Source organism: Coregonus lavaretus, assembly GCF_964263955.1.
Source record: "Coregonus lavaretus genome assembly, chromosome: 24".
NCBI classification, from domain to species: Eukaryota; Metazoa; Chordata; class Actinopteri; order Salmoniformes; family Salmonidae; genus Coregonus; species Coregonus lavaretus.
The window spans coordinates 26,844,826-26,868,442 of NC_140011.1; the positions used below are offsets into that span (position 1 = coordinate 26,844,826).

At 43.4% G+C, this 23,617-nt stretch overlaps 2 protein-coding genes and 1 long non-coding RNA gene across 5 annotated transcripts; 2 read left to right on the forward strand and 1 right to left on the reverse strand.

The window, feature by feature from the left end:
* Nucleotides 1-2,636: 2,636 nt before the first annotated feature.
* LOC311100073 (sepiapterin reductase-like) lies at nucleotides 2,637-5,848 on the reverse strand. The gene is made up of 3 exons (XM_084140815.1): nucleotides 5,357-5,848; nucleotides 4,703-4,993; nucleotides 2,637-3,997 (listed from the first exon to the last, which is right to left on the reverse strand). The coding sequence occupies exons 1-3, from the start codon at nucleotides 5,676-5,678 to the stop codon at nucleotides 3,807-3,809; spliced, it is 804 nt and encodes a 267-aa protein (XP_083996941.1). The 5' UTR covers nucleotides 5,679-5,848; the 3' UTR covers nucleotides 2,637-3,806.
* A 162-nt stretch (nucleotides 5,849-6,010) lies between these two features.
* On the forward strand, nucleotides 6,011-10,229 carry LOC311100074. Its single transcript, XR_014609793.1, has 3 exons — nucleotides 6,011-8,340; nucleotides 8,516-8,564; nucleotides 8,679-10,229. It is a non-coding gene; the product is annotated as an uncharacterized lncRNA (long non-coding RNA).
* Nucleotides 10,230-11,184: 955 nt separating this feature from the next.
* On the forward strand, nucleotides 11,185-18,676 carry LOC311099743 (uncharacterized protein). 3 transcript variants are annotated; one of them, XM_084140481.1, is made up of 4 exons: nucleotides 11,185-11,335; nucleotides 15,358-15,537; nucleotides 16,072-16,233; nucleotides 16,602-18,676. In XM_084140481.1, the coding sequence occupies exons 1-4, from the start codon at nucleotides 11,254-11,256 to the stop codon at nucleotides 17,027-17,029; spliced, it is 852 nt and encodes a 283-aa protein (XP_083996607.1). In that variant the 5' UTR covers nucleotides 11,185-11,253; the 3' UTR covers nucleotides 17,030-18,676. The 3 variants fall into 3 exon arrangements, with proteins under 3 accessions (XP_083996607.1, XP_083996609.1, XP_083996608.1); XM_084140483.1 differs by lacking the exon at nucleotides 11,185-11,335 and adding an exon at nucleotides 12,671-12,724; XM_084140482.1 differs by lacking the exon at nucleotides 11,185-11,335 and adding an exon at nucleotides 12,948-13,254.
* The last annotated feature ends 4,941 nt before the right edge of the window (nucleotides 18,677-23,617 follow it).

A 23,617-nucleotide genomic window follows, 5' to 3' on the forward strand; every position in this document is an offset into this window, starting at 1 on the left:
ATTAAATACATTGTGTTGTTATTTGTAGTTGTATAGGATAGCCCTATTTAATAACAAACAATAAAACCTAATTGAAAGTCATGATTTGACAATGACATAGAAATCAATTTTGAATATCGGAAACATTTTGAATATAGGCTGCATGGGTCATATTTTCCCTTTGACTTCACAGGGTGATTAATACTCGGAAAGAACACCACCTAAATGAAGCGAGGATGCTTCTGGGATTACACAGCCTTGTGAAGACAGACTGTTTACAGTAGGAGTGTGGGAGAGAGGCAAGGGGTGAGGGGGAATAGAAGTAAGAAAAGCAGGGGAGGAGAGGAGGAAGTGAGGAGGAAAGGATTTGTGTGTGTGTGTCACATGTAGCTCCTGGCAGATGTTCTTTGGAAGGTGAAGATGGGAGAGACTGCAGAGACAGTGGCTCAGAGCATTTACCCTATTTGTCCTGTTGTACTCAAAGGTCTGACTGGTCTGGTGCTGCAGAAACGAAACACTGATCAGCTGAGTAGGAAACTATGCAACACCATCTGTGAATAGAAGCATTTGAATTCATAACAGCAGAGTAACTGTGAATACTGTAATGTAAGCAGTCAAACAAGTATAATATTAGTTTCCACATAAAAATAAACTGCAGGAATGATACTCTTATTTCATATGATTTTCAACTATACAGTTACAGTATAGTGCATTGATAGAGCAACCAAAAGTATTTGATTTGTATAATTATTTGAGATAAATCGAGTACACAAGTCACATACACTCGGAAGAAATTAGTAAAATATCATCAAAGCGAGTACATAGAGTTCTGCATGTAAACATACAGAATAGATTTGCAAATATAACACTGTACGGGTATTGTTAGAGAGGGGTAAAGATACAGATTTTTGTTTGGGCTCCAGGCAGGTATTTACCCTGCCGAAATGAAAAGAGTAGGAGAGAGAGAGTACCGCTACCAGACACCCACACCATCAGAAAAAACTGCCTAGAGTGTAGCCTGATTGGCAGTGGAGAGAAAGGATAAGACACACCGCATAACCACAAGTCACAGCACAGGGGTAACCCAACCAATAATACCTCATGCAATAGTAATGATTAGAACAACTCTATGAAATTGCGTCTGAAGCACCAGACTAAGAACCAAGTTTTGCAAATACACTACATGGCCAAAAGTATGTGGAGACCTGCTCGTTGAACATCTCATTTCAAAATCACGGGCATTAATATGGAGTTGGTCCCCCCTTTGCTGATATAACAGCCTCCACTCTTCTAGGAAGGCTTTCCACTAGATGTTGGAACATTGCTGCGGGGACTTGCTTCCATTCAGCCACAAGAGCATTAGTGAGGTCGGGCACTGATGTTGGGCGATTAGGCCTGGCTCACAGTCGGCGTTCCTATTCATCCCAAACTTGGTGTTCGATGGGGTTGAGATCAGGGCTCTGTGCAGGCCAGTCAAGTTCTTCCACACTGACCTCGCTTTGTGCACGGGGGCATTGTCATGCTGAAACAGGAAAGGTCCTTCCCCAAACTGTTGCCACAAAGTTGGAAGCACAGAATCATCTAGAATGTCATTGTGTGCTGTAGAATTTTGATTTCCCTTCACTGGAACTAAGGGGCCCGAAACATGACAAACAGCCCCGGCCCCCAGACCATTATTCCTCCTCCACCAAACTTTACAGTTGGCACTATGCATTCGGGTAAGTAATAATAATAATAATTTGCCATTTAGCAGACGCTTTTATCCAAAGCGACTTACAGTCATACTTGCAGTCATTTTTTTTGTGTATGGGTGGTCCCGGGGATCGAACCCACTACCCTGGCATTACAAGCGCCGTGCTCTACCAGCTGAGCTACAGCGTTCTCCTGGCCTCCACCAATCCCAGATTCGTCCATCGGACTGCCAGATGACGAAGCATGATTAATCACTCCAGAGAACGAATTTCCTCTGCGCCAGAGTCCTAATGGTGGCGAGCGTTACACCACTCCAGCCGATGCTTGGCATTGCACATGGTGACCTTAGGCTTGCTCAGCCATGGAAACCCATTTTTTTAAGCTCCAGACGAACAGTTCTTGTGGTGACGTTGCTTCCAGAGACAGTTTGGAATTCGGTAGTGAGCGTTGCAACCGGGGACAGACGATTTTTACGTGCTACGCACTTCAGCGGTCACGTTCTGTGAGCTTGTGTGGGCTACCACTTCGCAGCTGAGCCATTGTTGCTCTTAGAGGTTTCCACTTCACAATAACAGCACTTACAGTTGACCGGGGCAGCTCTAGCAGGGCAGAAATGTTATGAACTGACTTGTTGGAAAGGTGGCATCCTATGACGGTGCCACGTTGAAAGTCACTGAGCTCTTCAGTACGGGCCATTCTGCTGCCAATGTTTGTCTATGGAGATTGCATAGCGGTGTGCTGGATTTTATACACCTGTCAGCAACAGGTGTGGCTGAAATAGCCGAATGCACTCATTTGAAGGGGTGTCCACATACTTTTGGCCATGTAGTGTATCTGTATTCCTTACACATAGTGAAAAGGGAGTTGGTTACATTAATGGGTGTGTGTATGTGTGGTTCAATACAAAAAAGGCCTTTAAATGTCCCCAAAGTATTTTAGGACAATACACAAATCAATACACACAGTTCCAAGAGAATACATTTTTTTAATAAGCAATATACAGTACTCAAACACACACTCCCTTTAACGAAAATGTAAATAACAGTGCATTTACAGTTCCCAACCGCACTGAACACAAAATGTCAGCTCCAGTGTAGAGAGAGAGAGAGAGAGAGAGATTGTCTTAGCTGTTAACGTCCGGCTTGCAGTTGCACTTGTCTGTCCGATACACCCGTTGGTTTGTCTGTCGCGCCAACCGAGAGCTCTCACACACAGACAGACGAGACATTTACTTCTTCCTTCCTGATAGCTGGTGCGCTCTTAAAGTGGCAGCGCACGGTGAACGCTCCTTGCAGGATTTCACCACAACACTGATAAATATATGGAATACCTCCATGAAATGCCACAAGTAGAGTGCTACAACTCTTAAAAAGCAAAGGGTTTAATGAAAGTGCTGACAGGAAGATAAACAGCATAGGATAAAATAATTGCTTTAACAGCAGTACATTTTGTCTCACATTGGAATGATTTTGAATGGTACATCTACATAGTACAACAGATCTACATATAAGCAGAGGTAATGCATAAAAGCACCATTCAAGTATAGACTCATGATCATATAAGGAACAAGAAATAATAAACGTTAAATCACCAATAAGTTGCGGTCTTTACTTGATTGGTTTTGTGTTAGGCTTAGTGTCATTTTGTACAAACGCGAGCATATCAGCACCACTGTAACAACTCGGAAATGGCAGATCTAAAGACACACAGTTTAGAGTTCAGCAAACTTAGTTTGAGATAAAGAACTTTAATAGATGCTATTTTGGTACCAAAAGTTCCAAGGCAATTCTAGTTAGAAGGCAAATTAGAACAGTACTGTCATGGGATGGAATGTTAGGCGCCAACATGGACTCAGGATAGTTTGCCGAACTCAGGAACTACAGTAGGCCTATGGCTTTGGATGACGGAAACAGCTTTATCCTTCCTTCTCTCCATGTTTCCTTCTGATTCGGTAAAAGGTCCACTCAATCTTTACCCCCACGAAAACAGGTTTAGAATCAGATCTTATTAACCCAAAACCATCTTCGAAGCTAACTAATCTGACCCAGTATCAGTTGTTCTGGCTATACAATTGTACCTACACCATGAATATTCATCTTCAGTCTGAGCCCCACAGTGTCTTCTAGTTCCCCTCTCTACAGGTCATAGAAGTCAAGGTGTGCTCCGGAGGGGTAGTCATCCTCCAGCAGCACCTTCATCAGCTTAGCACAGGAGTCTTCACAGGTGAGCAGCTGACCCTGGGAGAGCATGGCTGAGAAGGACTTCCTCACGCCAGGGTCTGCCGTGCTGTCCCTGGCCTCCACCTGCATGTCTGTGTCCAGGGGACCTAGAGAAACACAGAGGGATCTAGGTTGGTCACGAGTCACTGGATGGTCATGATAGAAAGGACAAAAATGGCAATATCGTTAGAATGTGCAGAGTACATGATGATCCATTTCAAGGGTCAATTTCAGCTGAACTGAAATGACAACATCTGAAATGGAATTGACCCCAGGCCTGACTGTAACATAGCTAGGTTCATAGGTCAAATATCTCCATAATAAGTCCATTCAGTGCTCCATTTCAAAATCAGTAGTCTAACGACCTGGGGCTTAATTTAATCTCCAATGCCAGGTTGAATTAGTCTGGCTAACACCAAACTCTCAAAGTGCTTTTACTGGTTGAACACCCACAAGCACACAGCCTCCTTCCATTACAAAGGTAGGATTTTCTAATCCAAACAACTAGAGGGGAAAAAATACATTTCAGGGAACCAATCAAACATGTTGCACAATTTCTGAGCACATACTACATTAACAAATGGCCTCCTTTCCAGACCAGTGTGGTCACAGCTCACCCTGCGCTGTGAGTCACATGGGTCTTGTCAGCCAGGCTAAGGTTGAATGGCTGTTGACAGACACATGAATGATGACCAAGTTCATTTCAAATGCTTTTTTTGTTGCTTTTTTTATAACTGGAATGAAGGTCAGTTCAGGAGTGTGTGCCTGGGGGTTACTGTTTTATTTATCAGGGGTTTAAAGCCTAAAGCTACCTGGGGCATAGTTGAGTACTCGGAGGTCCGGCTCCTCCTCTGCCAGCACGCGGAACATCATGTCTCGGGCCGCCTTGCCCGTGCAGTACAGCACCCAGGAGGGAAATGGCTGCAGGGCGCACAGCGAGCTCACGTTGACTACGCAGCGCCGCAGCCCCTGTCGCGGTGGGAACACCTGCAGCAGGCCGGCCGTCAGACTGAGGGCGGAGCTGACATTGAGTGACAGGTAGGAATCCACCTCCGCCATGTTGGTGAAGCTCTTGGCGTAGCGCGAAACGTCTCCCAGAGAGGCTGGAGGAATGGGGAGATGTCAGATAATACAATGTTTGAATTGTATTATTTTCATAGAATACGCTTTCAAAAACACATTTTGAAATGGCTCCTAAACTCTGCTCTCAAATTCACAATACCTCCTATCTGAACATTTACATAATTGTCAGTGTATGGACTAGGCTATATATTCCGACTATATTGTAACTTTTGGTAGATTTGATGAGCACAATCAAATACAATACTAGATTTGATTAAATAAATATGAGTATCTAAAGATGTTAAAATCATGAGACCTAATTTGAAAATCTGTAACTGAACACTTTTTCTGTTTGCTAATAGTCATAGCTAGTAGACCCATTTACAGGTGGATGAATAATTTACCAGCATTGTTAATCAGTATGAGATGGTCCATATCCTTGGAGGAAATCTCTTTCGCCGCCCTGATGACACTTTCCACCCCTTCTTTTATCCCCAGGTCTGCGACAACACAACGAGTTACCAACCCTGCCCTGTCCGCATCCGACGAGGCCAAATCTTCCTGGAGTTCCCGCAATTTCTCCCCGGAGCGAGCCGCCAAAACAAGCACCGACCTCGGTTTGAACAACAGGGAAATCTCCTTCGCTACGGTTCTGCCAAATCCTCTGGACGCCCCGGTGATAATGCACAGCACTCTTCCTAGATCCTTCGCGTCTGGTGAATTCATGTTGGAGATATACCATTGGCCTGCGTTTAGGTTAAATGAGTGCGGCAGCGGAGATCTGCTGTATTTATAAAGGCTGCCAGATTTATGTAAAGAACCGTTTAAATTACTTTTTCAAATCGATTAGACTGAGGAACTGCGATGGAGGACAAAAATAAACATGAAAAATGAGAACGCCTCTTATCCCGCCCCCTTTATGGTGTTCAAGCAAATTCGCGATTTGGTTTACAAAATTAATAGACAAATGTTTTTTTATATGCCTAGATGTTTAGACCTAAATGTGTTCTTATCAATTATGTATCTTATTGTAGCGATATCCGCGCTTATAAACTACGGTTGCTACATTATTTAAGCACATGAAAAGTGAAAATTTAAGATGACACATTATTTACTAAGTCCAATAACTTGACTCAGCGAAACGTATGCTCTTGTTTTAATTGTCTGGTATGATTGAATAGTTTGCAAAATTGTGGGAATAATTACATTTACATTTACGTCATTTAGCTGAGCGATATCCAGATATGGTTTTGAATGGCTTTACATTGTGAAGAAATATTTAGGCTATGTAACACGTGGGCCTAAATGTCAAATGCTTTTCATTAAAGACATTTATCACACAGAGGAGAACTGACATGTCATAGGTAGCGTTTAGACAGCCCAATCCTGAACCCAATCCTGAACTGATCCATCCTCAAATGAGATCTATTCTTTATTAATGAATTAATCTTGGGTAATTTGGTCATTTAGGTTTATGTAGTCTGTCCACAAGAGATTATCCATTAAGTAAATAATTAGATTTTCCAGTCTGTGTCTCCTATTTTAAGAATGCATACATTGCCTGTCTAAACTGGTGTGTATATGTATTTGTAACAATTGTGTGTACACCTGAATGTCACACCATACACATTTTTTTTTACAACCAGATGGAAAACAGATATGGAATTCAACATGCCACATGATTTGTTTCATACATACTTACATAAGAATGTGCATGTGTAGCAAATCTCACCACATGACTTGTTCAATTCACTGTATTGTGCCTCACCCAAGAGCAGCTTTTATTACAACCTCTTTGAATCATGTTCATATCTATTCATTACAAATCATTCATAATTACCAACTTATAAGTTATCTTGCCACACACACTCGTCTTTTTATCTGATATAATTATCATCCGTGGCCAAGCAATGCATGAAATGTGTTGGTCTACAGAGTAAGGGGATAGCACTTGGTCACAGCATGCATTGCGGGTGTAGCGAAATGCTTGTGTTTCTAGCTCTGACAGTGCAGTAATATCTAACAATTTCACAACACATACCCAATACACACAAATCTAAGCAATGGAATTAAGAATATATAAATAAATATATGGACAAGCAATGTCAGAGCGGCATAGACTAAGATACAGTAGAATAGTATAGAATACAGTATATACATATGAGATGAGTAATGCAAGATGTAAACATTATTAAAGTGACTAGTGTTCCATTTATTAAGGTGGCCAGTGATTTCTATTCTATGTACAGGTCCTTGCAAAAGTATTCATCCCCCTTGGCGTTTTTCCTATTTTGTTGCATTACAACCTGTAATTTAAATGGATTTTTATTTGAATTTCATGTAATGGACTGTCACGCTCGTTGATAGACAGCTCGGACCAAGGTGCAGCGTGGTATGTGAACGTTATACTTTATTAACTGAATACAGATCAAAACAACAAAATACAAACGAACGTAAAGTTCTGCAGGCTACACAACTGCTAACCAGGAAAAAGATCCCACAACTAAGATCCCCCCCCCCCTCAGAGAGGCAACAAGAGACCAAAGATAACCCTGAAAGAGCTGCAAAGCTCCACAGCGGAGATTGGAGTATCTGTCCATAGAACCACTTTAAGCCGTACACTCCACAGAGCTGGGCTTTACGAAAGAGTGGCCAGAAAAAAGCCATTGCTTAAAGAAAAAAATAAGCAAACACGTTTGGTGTTCCCAAAAGGCATGTGGGAGACTCCCCAAACATATGGAAGAAGGTACTCTGGTCAGATGAGACTAAAATTGAGCTTTTTGGCCATCAAGGAAAATTCTATGTCTGGCGCAAACCCAACACCTCTCATCACCCCGAGAACACCATCCAGGGACTGGGAAACTGGTCAGAATTGAAGGAATGATGGATGGCGCTAAATACAGGGAAATTCTTGAGGGAAACCTGTTTCAGTCTTCCAGAGATTTGAGACTGGGACGGAGGTTCACCTTCCAGCAGTATAATGACCCTACGCATACTGCTAAAACTACACTTGAGTGGTTTAAGGGGAACATTTAAATGTCTTGGAATGGACTAGTCAAAGCCCAGACCTCAATCCAATTGAGAATCTGTGGTATGACTTAAAGATTGCTGTACACCAGCGGAACCCATCCAACTTGACGGAGCTGGAGCAGTTTTGCCTTGAAGAATGGCCAAAAATCCCAGTGGCTAGATGTGCCAAGCTTATTTTGCCTCTTCAAAGTGATAGGCATGTTTTGTAAATCAAATAATACAAACTCCCAAAAAATCCATTTTAATTCCAGGTTGTAAGGCAACAAAATAGGAAAAATGCCAAGGAGGGTGAATACTTTCTCAAGCCACTGTAGTACTGCTGGAAGACCTGGCGTCACACTTTGGAATGCGCACACAGGTGAGTGGTGGGTGATGGCTGGAAAGTGGTCTCAATGGTCTGTTCTCATTTTGAAATATGTGTGTCAGATTGTGATGAATCTCCACACTACATTCAAGGTTATATTAGTGTTTTTTTGTGGTGGTCGAGAGAAAGGAGATGATTTGATCATCATACCTCAAACCTTTTCTCACAGGATGCAATTGTGAGACTGCAGGACCTCTTAGCTGATGGTGAACTCACAGGTAAGTGAATGATACAGTGTGTGCTAAAATGAACATAGAATTCCTCTGAGTAAATTAGTAGGCACTCTTGCTTCCCTGTCATCTGACCGTCTTTGTTCTCTTTATTTTCTCCAGGAGTGATCAACGACAGAGGGAAGTTTATCTCCATCACGCCAGAGGAACTGAAAGCCGTGGCTCAGTTTATCAAACAGTGAGGGAGGGTCTCTATCAGTGAGCTGGCCCATTATCTTGGTTGTTGTCATTATACTCAGTATCTTAAACACGGCCATAGTCACACACCACCCTTAGAATATAGCTCATATTCCTTGAGTATGCCCCACATAGTTGCAGACCACTCACTGCATCCTTAGAGGAGATGTATGTACCAGATTGTATAGCATATTGTTGAATTCTCGGTGGGATGAATATGAATACGTCAGAGAAGGGTAAATAATTGTATGTACAGTATAGAAAAGCCTTCATTTCTGTTTTGTTGGATTAGCTAGTTCATTTTATCAATGTCCCGGAACCTTTCCTTGTTTGCATACCGTTGCACTCCTGTTTTCTACTTTGGTTACAGCTATCCGGGATACCTGGGACATCCCTACCCTAAACCCTAACCTTAACCCCTTCCCTAACCATAAACCTTAAAGGCGCTGCATGGTCAATCCGACGTCTGCATTGGCCGTGCAGCATTTACTGTGATACAGCCTCTGCAGAAGTCAGGGCATTCATACTTCTTGCGCTTCGTGGAGAAGCGCAGAGCTGTTGTGAAGGAAGTTGTCAAGGATGTGAGTTTGTGTTTATACAGCACCTCCCAACCCCACCTACCATCAACCAATCATGTCAATACGGTGCTAATTGGAGCATTGTTACAAAATTAAATTAAAAGGCACATGACAACCCGCTTGGAGTTTGCCAAAAGGCACTTAAAGGACTCTCAGACCATGAGAATCAAGATTCTCTGGTCTGATGAAACCAAGATTGAACTCTTTGACCTGAATGCCAAGCGTCACGTCTGGAGGAAACCTGGCACCATCCCTACGGTGAAGCATGGTGGTGGCAGCATCATGCTGTGGGGATGTTTTTCAGCGGCAGGGACTGGGAGACTAATCAGGATCGAGGCAAAGATGAACGGAGCAAAGTACAGAGAGATCCTTGATGAAAACCTGCTCCAGGGCCCTCACACTGGGGCGAAGGTTAACCTTCCAACAGGACAATGACCCTAAGCACACAGCCAAGACAACGAAGGAGTCTCTGAATGTCCTTGAGTGGCCCAGCCAGAGCCCAGACTTTAACCCGATCAAACATCTTTGGAGAGACCTGAAAATAGCTGTGCAGCGATGCTCCCCATCCAACCTGACAGAGCTTGAGAGGATCTGCAGAGAAGAATGGGAGAAACTCCCCAAATACAGGTGTGCCAAGCTTGTAGCGTTTTACCCAAGAAGACTCGAGGCTGTAATCGCTGCCAAAGGTGCTTCAACAAAGTACTGAGTAAAGGGCCTGAATACTTATGTAAATGTGCTATTTCCGTTTTTTATTTTTAATAAATGTGCAAACATTTCTAAAAACCTGTTTTTGCTTTGTTATAATGGGGTATTGAGTGTAGATTGATTATAATGATTTAGAATAAGGCTGTAATGGAATAAAATGTGGAAAAGTCAAGGGGTCTGAATACTTTCCAAATGCACATATATATTATTATAAAAAATGTTGTTGCCTGTTTTGCGTGTTATTTTGGCATTAATACGTGTCACATATCAGTTTGCAAACAATGTAAAAATATATATATATATATATTTGAGTTAACAAAGCCGCATACAAACATGGTCTTTTTTGCTTTGAGTAAGGCAGCTCCAAAATGCAGGTGTTTCAGTCTAGCTCAGTGCTTTCTGTGGTGGTGGGGCAGCCAGCGGAAAATATGGACTGTAGGGGTTGGTAATGTTTTCTAGTTGCACCGTGATTGGCTCAGTGTTCTGTCACTCATGGGGACCCTACGTCACCGCAAAATCTACAGGGAGAGGTCGAAAATTCAATCCCCTTGAGTGCTGCCATAGAGTTACATTAGAAGTGCCCATCCAAGAAGGGTCAAGGTCATTGGCCACAGATAGAATGACCTCAAATCACGTTATATCTACCGTAGCTTTGATTGGACTGATCATGTCAACATCATACTTTCAAAATCTTAGCTAGCAAGCAGTCAACATCATGAATCAACTCGACAATCTACTGGCAAATCCTTTTTAATCCTTGTCATTTGAAGATAAATTATAGATAAAATGTATCGGTGCTCATCGGCCATTGGACATAAATATTACAGAAATTGGAAATCGCAAATTCAACAATGAGTGGTTTGGAAGGAATCAGTGGCTAACTGCAAGTGTTGCAAAGCAATCACTAGCCTGCTATCCAGTGGGTGTGTGGTCCAAGTCTGGGATTAAGGGTCTCTTTTCCAACCTTAAAAGGATAAAAATTCACATGCAACACCATGGGCCAGAAAAGGTTGAATACATTAACCATGCTGTCAATCCAGCATGACTTCTGCCGCGTTCAAAACAACTGGAAACTCAGTACTGGGAAATCGTAGACTTCAGTGAGTTGAAGACAACTGGGACAACCTGAAGATCACTGACGTCATGATTCGACCTTGTTTTATCCAAGTTCACAGTTGTCTTGAAAGCACCATAAATCCAGATAACTCTAGACTTTGATGACAAAGTTTGATGACAAAATTTGCCCGCAAGAGGGACCGCTGCGCCACCTTCCTGTTCAAGTGAGCACAGCACAGCAAGGTGAGTCCAAAAATGTATTGTATGCTGCTGCATAAATGATGTAATATGCCAGGGAGATATGTATAATGTAGCTAAGAAAGTAATACTAAGTGTATGTTGTGTAGTAAGCTGTTAGTAGCCCATGTGCCTCACCCTAATAATTTGGTCCCTTTTCCCCTCATAACTTAGCCTGTATTTTTTGACTTTATGTTTTTTTTACCCCATATGTAACTCTGTGTTGTTGTTTTTATCGCACTGCTATGCTTTATCTTGGCCAGGTCGGAGTTGTAAATGAGAACTTGTTCTCAACTGGCTTACCTGGTTAAATAAAGGTTAAATAAAATAAAAAATAAATAAATAACTTAGCCTACTGTTCTGACTTGGTGGTGCACATGTAGCCTATAGCCTGTTTTAGATAAACGCAATCATTGAATATTGTAAGAGTTTTCATTGTATGCTTATATGCCACCTGTATTTATCCTACGGTTCTGATTTGGTGTACAGTGAGAATACTGTAAGGACGGCCCATGTTCTGAATTCTGTCGCTGTACATTTCAAAAGTGCCAAACAAATAGTTATTTTGACTACGTCCGTCCTAGTTCGCTCATTAATGTCTTAAACGAAATTACGGATTGCCTCATCTGCTCGTAGTCCCTTTATACCATCGTTTGTACATCTCAATTCGTCAGTAGACACCACATTTGTTTAAGCAAGTCAGCTATATCAGCTATGTTTTTTTTAAAGGCAGTAAATGAGGCTGAATTAACTGTTTCGCTGCCAGACAAGGCTCCGCTGATAGCCAGGTGTAGCAGTGGTAAGGATTCACTCCATGGTGCTGAAAATAAAGCTCTGCTGTTGGGACAGCTTTATGTAGGCCCTAACAGTTTGTGGGCACCGTTTGTCACTGTTATAGTGCAATTAATGTATTGTTTAGTGTTGTGTAGTGGCGTTGCTGGCATGCATCCCCCCATTTTTTTTTTTGTTTGCCCCACCAAGATTTACATGATAAAATCGTCATTGGGGAGGTGCACGGCGATGCGGTATGGCGCTCGATTTGGCCTCTGCGTGACTCCTGGGCTTCGCATTTGCTTCACACCCTCCATATGGAGCCTCCGACCATATTTTCTGATCAAGCATAAATTGTCTTTTAAAGCTGCTCCGCGAAGGCAATAAGTATGAATGCCCTGACTTCTGGAGAGTCTGTATTACCGTCAATTCTGCACGGCCAATGCAGACTTCAGATTGACTATTCAGCCCCTTTTACATAACAATTTTACAGTTCAACGTTAAACTGGGGTGGAGGGACGTCCCAAGGACCCCGAATAGCAATAGGTTTTATAATTTCCGGTCATCCAGAGGAAAGGGAAGAGAGAGGCTCAACTCGGCGGAAAATCTGTCTCCTTCCATCAGGTTGCGTTTTTTCGTTGTTACGCCCACTCAGCAAGTCGTTTTTGTATGGAGGTCAATGAGAGTGTCGAATTTGGTCAACTAAAAAAATGAATTGCTTATATGCTACGTGAGGTTTATTTGATCGAATAGAAGGTTCTTAATGGTTAAATTGTTACGAGTGTAGGACACGTGACATCCCGGCAACTTTGAGAAAAAACACGTTGTATCGGAGTTACCTCGAGATGGCTATGCATGTTCATGGCATTAGGCCGTAGCATAGCATAGAAAGGATAGGCGGGAGCTAGACAGCACGCCGTGCCGCTTTGTGGACAACAACTCCCATTCTTAGGGCAGAGAGACATGTAATCTTGTCAGTATATCTATTATCTTTGGCTAAATACAAATCAGATAATCCCGTGCTTTGAAATGGATTGTGATTATGTCAACTAAGAAAACATATATTTTTAGCCACACCTGTCAGTCATTGATATATGAATAACTATATATGAGAATAACTATATGTTCGTGGATTTCCTTGTTGTCTTAGCTCGGTAAGTAACGTTAGCCACTAGCTAGTTAGCCAAGTTCTGAATTATGGAGCCTGGGAAGGGTTGTTATTGTGCGCGTGCATTTTAAATAGTACCAAGCTACTTGATTGACAATTTATTCTGAGTTAATTCAGGCCACGAGAGAGGTTGGAAATGTGAAATTTCGCAATGCCTAATTTTACACCCCCATCACGTATAGCTTGCTTTTCAGACAATATGCTGAACAGAGACAATTCAGTTGTGTCGCATTACGTTTTTATTTGTTTTACTTGGTTAACCCTGAATAGCACATAACTTTAGCGAGTGTACATTTTAGTCTCCAACAGACTTTGTAGTGTATCAGGCTAGCTGCTGGTTAGTGAAGGGTTAAGTGCCATATGCATTACCTAACAATGTTAGCTATTGATTCTGAGAAAATGTTGCTCTTCATTCAACAGCTCTCATATTTCAGGTTTCCCAACATTAGGTTTACAGTGGCAATGTTCCTACAACCTGCGCCAGAACACTGTGCTGTTTAGTTATGCTTTTTGTGTGTGCATAATCTCTCTTTACTCTCTAGGCGCTAGCTGTACATACATTGGTGTCATATTATTATACTGAACAAAAAATATTAACGAAACATGCAACAATTTCAACGATTTTACTGAGTTACAGTTCATATAAGGAAATCAGTAAATTTAAATAAATGCATTAGGACTGAGCAGGGGTGCAGCCATGGGTGGAGCCAGGGGAGCCAGGCCCAGCCAATCAGAATGAGTTTTTCCCCACAAAAGGGCATTATTACAGACACAAATACTCCTCAGTTTCATCAGCTGTCTGGGTGGCTGGTCTCAGACAATCCCACAGGTGTACAAGCAGGATGTGGAGGTCCTGGGCTGGCGTGGTTACATGTGGTCTGAGGTTGTGAGGCCGGTTGGACGTACTGCCAAATTATTACATTTTTTTACATTTTACATTTTAGTCATTTAGCAGACGCTCTTATCCAGAGCGACTTACAGGAGCAATTAGGGTTAAGTGCCTTGCTCAAGGGCACATTTACGTCATTTAGCAGACGCTCTTATCCAGAGCGACTCACAAATTGGTGCGTTCACCCTATAGCCAGTGGGATAACCACTTTACTTTACTTTTTTTTTTTTTTTTGGGGGGGGGTAGAAGGATTACTTTATCCTATCCCAGGTATTCCTTAAAGAGGTGGGGTTTCAAATGTCTCCGGAAGGTGGTGAGTGACTCCGCTGTCCTGGCGTCGTGAGGGAGCTTGTTCCACCATTGGGGTGCCAGAGCAGCGAACAGTTTTGACTGGGCTGAGCGGGAACTATGCTTCCGCAGAGGAAGGGGAGCCAGCAGGCCAGAGGTGGATGAACGCAATGCCCTCGTTTGGGTGTAGGGACTGATCAGAGCCCGAAGGTACAGAGGTGCCGTTCCCCTCACTGCTCCATGGGCAAGCACCATGGTCTTGTAGCGGATGCGAGCTTCAACTGGAAGCCAGTGGAGTGTGCGGAGGAGGGGGGTGACATGAGAGAACTTGGGAAGGTTGAACACCAGACGGGCTGCGGCATTCTGGATGAGTTGTAGGGGTTTATTAAATTATGTTGTGACAAAACTGCACATGTTAGAGTGGCCTTTTATTATCCCCAGCACAAGGTGCACCTGTGTTATGATCATGCTGTTTAATCAGTTTCTTAATATGCCACACCTGTCAGGTGGATGGATTATCTTGGCAAATGAGAAATGCTCACTAACCGGGATGTAAACAAACTTGTGCACAACATTTGGAGAGAAATACGATTTTTGTGCGTATGGAACATTTCTGGGATCTTTTATTTCAGCTCATGAAACATGGGACCAACACCTTACATGTTGCGTTTATATTTTTGTTCAGTATACATCTAGTATAACCATACACATTGCTTGTCTGAAACAGTAAGAAAATCCAGAGTGCAGACTAGTACAACACCTAGCCTAAATGCTGACATCACATCTATGCATTTGGCAACTGTTGCAAAGTCTCTGAGGTTGAAAAACCTTTCTCTGTTGTAAAGCAGCATCATTTGTAAAAAGTGTTATGGGTGGGGCTGCCTTGATAAGTACATTGTGTCTCCCCTCCAGCCATGACTCTGAGCATGTCTCCGGCTGCGGTGTGCCAGTGCTTCACGCTGGTGTCCCTGTGCACATCCATCGCCGACCCCAACTGGATCCAAGTCATGAACAACACTGACCCCGGAGGCAAACAGCTCATCTATGGTGTGGCCTTCATACTGCAAGCTGCCCAGAACCTCACTGACACAGGTAAGGGCAAGACTGGAGGTGGAAGAAGTGTTGTCCTGAGGATTGTCTTTTCACTCTTATCACGTTTCAGTTTCAAGTTTTATTGGTTGTATGTACGGGATACACATGGTATACACCGTCCAACGAAATGCTTACTTGCAGGTTCCCTCTCGACAATGCAACATCAATAAGAAATAATAAAATAATATAAACAAAGTAAATCAGTAGAATAGAATAAACATTTTAGCATAAGTATAATACACGAAGACACAATATATAGTCCAATATTTACACGTTTTTTCGGGAAGGGGGATTGGGGGGCAAGTGTCATGTTGACACTGTAGGAGAGTTCACAAGTGCCACTGTTAAAATGTGCTCACGTTATGTCTGATAAAGTGTGTATGTATTCTATTCTTCTATGTTTGCATTGTCCGTATGCACGTGTGTATTCCCTGTTTGAGCCCACTAGTCTGTGAGCAGCTGTGGGTGTAAGTGTTTGTATTTGTGTTTACAGTGTGTGTGCATTTACAGTGTGTGCGCGCTCCCTCCCTGTAGGTCCACTGGGTGGCGTAAATGGCTGGGGGGTGTGGCTGCTCTATGCCCTGGCTGCTCTGTGCTACAGTGCTGTTCTGCTCTCCAGCTCCTCCTTCCTATTGGACTTCCTGGGGACTGGGATGTCCCACCCTCGACTGGTGGTGTCACTCCACATCTCCACAGGTAACCCAACCTCTCTCCCTCTGTCTATCTGTCTCATTTTTATTTATTTATCTCTCTTCCTCCTTTGGCCTCTTTTGCTGTCTTATCTCTTTCTTTCTGTCTCTCTCTCTCTCACTGAGGGCTTATCACAATACTGTCATCACTTGAAGAAGAATGCCCTCTCACAGGCCTCATAAAATATGAACTCTCATAGAATGACATAAGAGCCATGTTTGCTGAGGCATGTTAGAATACATAACTCTCTCTGCAGTTCTCTCTGGGATTAATTAGTATGTAATTCTCTCTATCTCTCCCTTACACTCTCTCTCTCTCTCTCTCTCTCACCCTTAAACTCTCTCTTTTCTCCCTTTCCCTTCCTCTCTACCCAGTGGTTCTCCTCCTGTCTGTGCTGGGAGTGTGTGGGGCCTGCCTGTACATCATCTACTGCAACCTTCAGGAGGGCAAGTTTGGGCCACTATGGGAATGGGTAGAGGGCTGGACCTGGCCTGGGTCTGGCTCCAGGAGCCAGGGAGGAGGAGGGGCGACGGCGATGAAGCCTTACCCAGGGGAGAGCTTCTACATCACCATGCTGGGCCTGCTCTTCTCCTGCCTGGCCGGTGTGATCAGCCTGAGCGGCCCGGGGGACCCCACCTCCACCCAGAGGGACTACACAGCCGTGGTGGAGGGGGACGACAGTGACACAGAGCCCCTTACCCCCAGGGAGCAGGGAGTGGGCCAGTCTGACGGAGAGGAGGGGGCAGGAGACGCATTGCCTGAACTAACTCAGGGGGAGGTGGGTGGAAGTGGAGACTGTTAAAGGGGTTTCTCTGACCGCTACAGAGGTAGGGGTTTGAATGTGTGGCCCAAAAGGCGAACTATGGCTTAGTTCAGGACTAGAATGCAAACCAGGACCACACATGGCCTGTAACAGACTTAATTAGGCAGCAGTGCTGGCGCCTTCCCTGGTCATGTTTTGGATCCCTATTGCTTCACTGGACCAAGCCGGTGGAATCCAGTCAGGAGCCAAAAAAGAGAACAGATACGTTTCCTCATGTTGTTTTAATGTTTGTCTGCCTAAAACATGCCCAATCGGGTCTGTGTATGTACAGTTGCACAACATGAAGTCAATAACCCATTTATGGGTTTAAAAAATGTTTGTTTTTTTCCTTGTGGGAGTTTATGCCCAGCGTCTCAAACTTGACTTGACCAAGATAAATCATTATTTGGCTTGCTGTGATATTTGGAAAAGTGTGACAAGAACATAACACGGTTAAGCGATTTCTGTCTGTGTGTGACCAGGGCATTATATTCCCTTCCTGCTCGTCAATGGGAACAAGCTTTGACCCTGATCACATTACATCAAAATAACGACTTGGGTATGTTCAGGATCAGCGAATGGTTTGTAACGGTTCAGAACCAGAAAATATGTTCAATGAGCAGAAGTTCAGACGCTGCACAACATTGCGATCCTAAACATAGCTCATGTTTGTACGATCACCTATTCTCCTCGTCTAGTTATCATAAAAATCCCTAGAGGAAGGTTTTTCTGATTATTTTTACAGGTTGTTTTCTAACGTATGCATTATCTTAACTTCTTAAACCCTTTGCACAGTCTTCCATAGTGACACTTTAAGTTTCCTAAATGGTGGAAAGAAATCACAGATTTCTATGGAAGATTTACCTGAAGTGTAGTGAAACTGGAGTTTCCTTTGAGAAATTCAATTTAAAAAGCCCATTTGGCTTTTATGACTATTATTGCCACTATAGCTTGAATCAATCACTGAGGCACTATTTATTAGCATGGTTGTTTCCTACTATAGGAAAGATTGAGTGGGGATATGAAGTCTTACCTTTCCACAGCAGGTAGTGTAAATACATGGCTCTTGCCTTTAAATGACTTAATATCTAATCAAATTCAAATATGATGCATTAAATATTTGATGTACTTAAATGTTTCATATAATGAAGACACAACTATTGGTCACTAGATACTACAGATCACTGTGAAAATATGTCCCGGTTTGGCATCTTTAGATGTCTACAGTACAGCACAAACCACTGTATGTATGCTTATCCTACTTGAAGGCAACCAATAAGACAAGCTCCTTGATGGTGCTTGGTTGCATATGACGGTAGGACCATGGATATTGACTTGATTCATTAAGATCGCTAAGATGGCTGCCTAGAATCAGGTTTTCCTTATCTGCTTATACCCTCAATACCTGTTTCCTGGACACAGATTAAGTTTAGTCCTGGACTAGGAAACATTTTCAATGGAGATTATGTTTTTAGTTCAAGGCTAGGCTTAATATGTGTCTGGGAAACCGGCCCTCAATCTTTTCCTCAGATACATAGGAAGACATTCCTTCTCTTATTCCAGGGTCACAGTCCCATCTCTATGAATCAGACTTTTTATTGTTGTTTGTGATGCTATTTATTCATTAAACAGTTTTTGTGTATTTGTAAAATGTGTAAATGCATTTTCTTTCTGTTTCAGAACAGAAGTGTCCAGTCTAGTTACTCTCATTCCCACTCATCTGCTGTATGTGTTGGTGTCCGTCATCTCTGCCTCTATAGGTTAATTTCCAACCAACATCATCAGGAAATGATCTTCATCCAAAACCACAAGATCATCTAACAAATGATGTTGCTTGCTGGTACCAAATGACCAGGTATTAACTTTACATGGTAATTACCCAGTAATAACCTACAGTATGAATTACTTGTTTTCTTTGGGATTCATTTAAATAAGCCCCCACAACAGGCACCATTTGGTACTAGGTTATGGAAATGTGTTTTAATTGTTTTAAGTACCTAACGCTATACAATTTTCCTAGTAAATGCCAGTCGAAACAGTAGCATAAAATCAATTGCTACCCAAATTCAGCCTGTGGGAACATCTTATTATCAAATGAGGCATCTACAGTAGTAGAGGTCTAGGGATTTTCTCTTAAACCAAAAACAATGAGATCGTCCCCCGATTATGTTTGTTGTAATGGAATATGTATATCTTCATAGTGTATATCTGACTACTCTATGCAGGGTCCCATCCTATCCAAAGAAAAGTTGTCTGGACCAATATCAATATTTTCCATAGTTACTGGCTTATGTTTGTGTGAGGGGATGTTCTTATTTGTCATGGGAGTGTCTAACACCCCTGGACATCATTGAAATCTGAACCCTGTCTGTTGTTGACAGTAGGTATCCTGGGGTATATGTCAGATTCATTATAGGGACTGCTAACCTTCTTTCCTCTTCATTGACAATCAGATGGCTCTAAATATACCTCTCCATCTCAGCACTGTCCCACGTCTTTCCTGAAGTCTTTCTGAATGCATAGGCAGGTTTTAGGGTTAGCCAGGCAGGACTCACTGTGAACATGATGTCCCCACTGTCAGCAAGCAATAACTTCAGCAGACAAACCACTCCTTGGTAAATATAAATAATCTAAGGATATGGTTGAGTGTAGCCTATTAGTAGATGGGCACAAGGTTGGTTTACACCTAGGTTGCACTGTTCCTATCAAAGCTCACCCCCCCCCGATCTCTTCCTCTCCCCTCCCTCCAACGCGCCCTCTACTGTCACATGACTCCACCCCCTTCTCCCATTGGACGGAAACCATTGCCATAGTAACCTTGACAAATTGTTGATGTCACCAGTGAATTTGTGAATGAGAGATAGGAAAGGGGGGGGGGGCGAAGAGCCTATTTTAGTGATGGTGTCGCTCTGATGGGTAAGTGAATGTGTGTCTGAGCCTGTGTACATGTACACAACATACATACACATGTAGGTACATGTGTGAATGTGTTAGCACTGGATTACTGTACTGAAATGTATCTGAAGGAACAGATTTTCATGTAAATAGTCTGGAATATGGTACATTTCCAAAACAACATGATTGCAGAAAACCCTTACAGTTGCCCATGAGTACTTCTCAGGGCCCTCTCTTATCCTCTCTCAGAGACACAACTCTTAAGACACTATTTACCCTGCAGAGGTAGTGGGGGGATGGGCTTTCCATTGTTTAAAGACACTCTTCCCCTCAACTTTCACACCTCTGCTCCTGGAACACTGTGTTGCTAAGGGTAACCAGAATCACATGACCGGGTTAGCCAATCAGTGGCCTAGCCTGGGGTTTGAGACACCAGTCTGCCCCTCAACCCTTTAGTTGTTTCCAGGAGGAGGGCAGGTTGAGACAACCTCAGTAAACTCCTGTCCTCCACATCAACTCACATCTGGACATTTTCATATGGACAATCCAGCCTCTGGACTTCCTGACCGGTGTTTAGTGCGTCTTTGACCACACAACCACTATCACTTACACTTCTATTAGTCTCCTCTTCCTGTTTGCTGTGTGGTAATAAAGTGTGAATTGTACCCCTTTCTTCTACTGGTCATTTACGTCCTCACTGGGGTGCTGGGACAATTCTACCTATATCTAAACTGGCACCTCTATTGGAGTCCACTACCAGTTGATGGCACTCTTTTTCAATGATGTATTTATTTTAAACCCTAATATTCAGTCTTCTGTGAGGAAGTGGACAATCCTTTCAACAGAGCTTCCTGAGTCATGCGTGTGTGTAGTGTGCATGTGGAGTTCATCTCCACATGGAGGAGTGGAGAGCGGGATTAGGAGAGAACCGACAGGGATGAGCCTACTAGTGGAGCTGTGAGATTCCTCTGTATCCCTTCTTCTTCCTCAGTTTTCCTCTGTCTCTCCTTTTCTCCTCTTTAGTGACATTCAGCCATGGCTGCTCAGAAATGTTAAAAGAGGAGGGAGAGGAGAGAAAGAACAGTGGTGTTATTCAAGATGGATGTCAGATCCTGTTTTATTAGCGTACTTGCATGCGGTTCCTTCCCTTAGTAGCTTATCTGTGGTCCTGTGTTCTGTTTATGTTTATTAGTAGATCAGTACAGCATGAAATGTGAATGCACGTTTTGTGTGTTTTTAATGTCCGGTGGGGGTCACCATATGCGTGGCGACAACAGTCATATATTTGCTTTAGTGTGTGTAGTCTCTTGACAGTCCTGTTTGTCCCTATACGACTGGGAAAGCGAGGCGTGTGTGTGTGTGGTGAATTGAGTTTGAGAGTGGCTTGTGTGCAGGTCTGTGTTACGGCCCTGCAACACTATAGCCATCGGTGTCCGGCATTGCCGTCAGCCGTTGAGGAAATGCTTCCTATGAAATCAATGAAAGCTGCTTCATTGCCCGTGTTGCGCTCGCGTTGCATCACGTCCAAGCTCAAGAATAGCTGAGGTTCAATTCTTGATGGCTGACACGCACGTTCATTCTAGCTTGTGAATTGAAATAATTATAAATAAAGTAGATTTTGGTTCCATATGGCCTCGACTATACACCACTGGTTATTTTACTAAGATGTATGAAGTCAAGAAGCTACTACTACTAGCTAGCTAGCTACATTGACTTGCTAGGTTCACAATGTAAACAAAAGCAACTTGTGTAATTAGAGGATAATTTAGTACAACCACTAGCAACAATTTAATGAGTACTTGAGAAAAACTGAACCAAAGCTATTGTACTTACGCATGTGTTTGGTACCATTTCATTTATTCCATTCCAGCCATTACAATGAGCCCATCCTCCTATATTTCCTCCCACCTGCCTCTTCTGGTATGAAGGAACATGGCTGTTTTCTGATCATGTTGACAGGGTTATGTGTGGAAGATTGCTTGTAGTAGTTCTGAATGTGTGCACACAGTGGAGTGTGTATGAAGAAGGCATTATGAGTGGAAATGAGTCACACATTTCTTGACATTGGAAAGCCTAGTGAAAATAATGTGATTTACTCCAAATGAAACCAGAATCTCTCATACTCATTTGACATTTTAGTCATTTAGCAGACGCTCTTATCCAGAGCGACTTACAGTTAGTGAGTGCATACATTTTTCATACTGGCCCCCAGTGGTAATGAAAGGGTTGATATGTTTTGCTTGAATGTATGATGTAATATTTTTGAATACCTGTAAAGGCCTATTTTGTGTGTGAGCTCTGTGATTTTGAACTCAATGCCTGCATGTTCGTTTGGTAAACCCAGTCAGAGATTTAGAAGAGAGGACATAGTCCTACTTATCCATTTACAGACAAGTTAAAGGTTCTGTTCTGCTACAGCTTCAACATAGGCTAATTTCTCTTTCTCTGCCCTCTCCCTCCTCATCTTTGATATCTCTCTTTCTCTCTCATTTGTCTCTTTCTGCAATTTATCCCTGCCTTCCTCTCCTCTCTCTCGACTAGTCCTGAGTAAAGCTGATTTCAGGCTCCAGTTCCTCCCCTACACAAACACAGCCAGCTCTGCTCTCTCTCTCTGCCCCTGGGAACTGGGCATCATGATTGCCCAAGGCCTCGCTTGCCCTCCGTACTAAGAACTGCAGCCTGAGCTACACACGCACGTATGCACACACATACACACTCATCCTGTCCGGTCATGTGTAATTCAGTCGTACAGTACTCAAAGGAATATATACATAGAGATAGACACAGAAAGAGAAATTGCAGAATTGGCAGGGGTCCCCATTTTCCAGCAGTAGCCACTGTATTTGTTATCCACGTATTCTGTGTGGAACAGAATCAATACATTGTATGCTATTCTGAGGTGGAGGAATAATTCACACCTTTGTTGCTGGAAGTGTGGGCGCATGCGCGGTGCGGGTCTGGGAAGGGGGCGGTGCTGTGGTCATCAGAAGGGGCGGGGCGGAGGTGGGTGTGTGACACAGCTGATGCACGTATCCTCTCTATGCCTCCATCACCCGATCTCCGCTACGAGTACTAGCGGCTGCAGCCTCCCTCGATCGGAGCCACACGAGTAGGCCTAGGCTATACAGCCGCTCCACCGTCCGTCCCTATCTGCGAACCCCGAATCGGACAGCTCGCCGAGGAGCAGTGGGGCGACATAATTCGGCTTCATTCGGCGTTGTCTGTGCTGCTTCTGCCGCTAATAGTAAGTGCGGAGCTGCTGATGGAGCCGAGCGCTCCATCATTTCCATAGAGAAATACGCGCACCTAGTAGGCGACGCAGCGCGGCGCACATCGACACCTGCGTTTTTCTATATTTATCGCCATTCACCGCATTGCCATCCATTATCCTGCCGCTTTACATGTTGCACGCTGACGGGGAGAAGGATTTGGGTGATTCCAAGGTTGTTGTGGCAGAGCGATAAGGGGAGAGCGATATGGAGGGAGAGGGATACCGTTTTTGTTCATATTGCTTATTGGAGTGAAAGTAAAGACGGCGAGTTTGGAATGTGGCAAAAGTGAGCGGTTGTGCGCGCGGGTTGTAGCCTACGATGCTCGCTCGAGCTCGAACCTCCGCTTCCCCCACCGGGAGAGAGCCGCGAGTGGAGTAGAGCGCTTTCCCTGACCCACACGCACATTATGCAGGCCGAATGC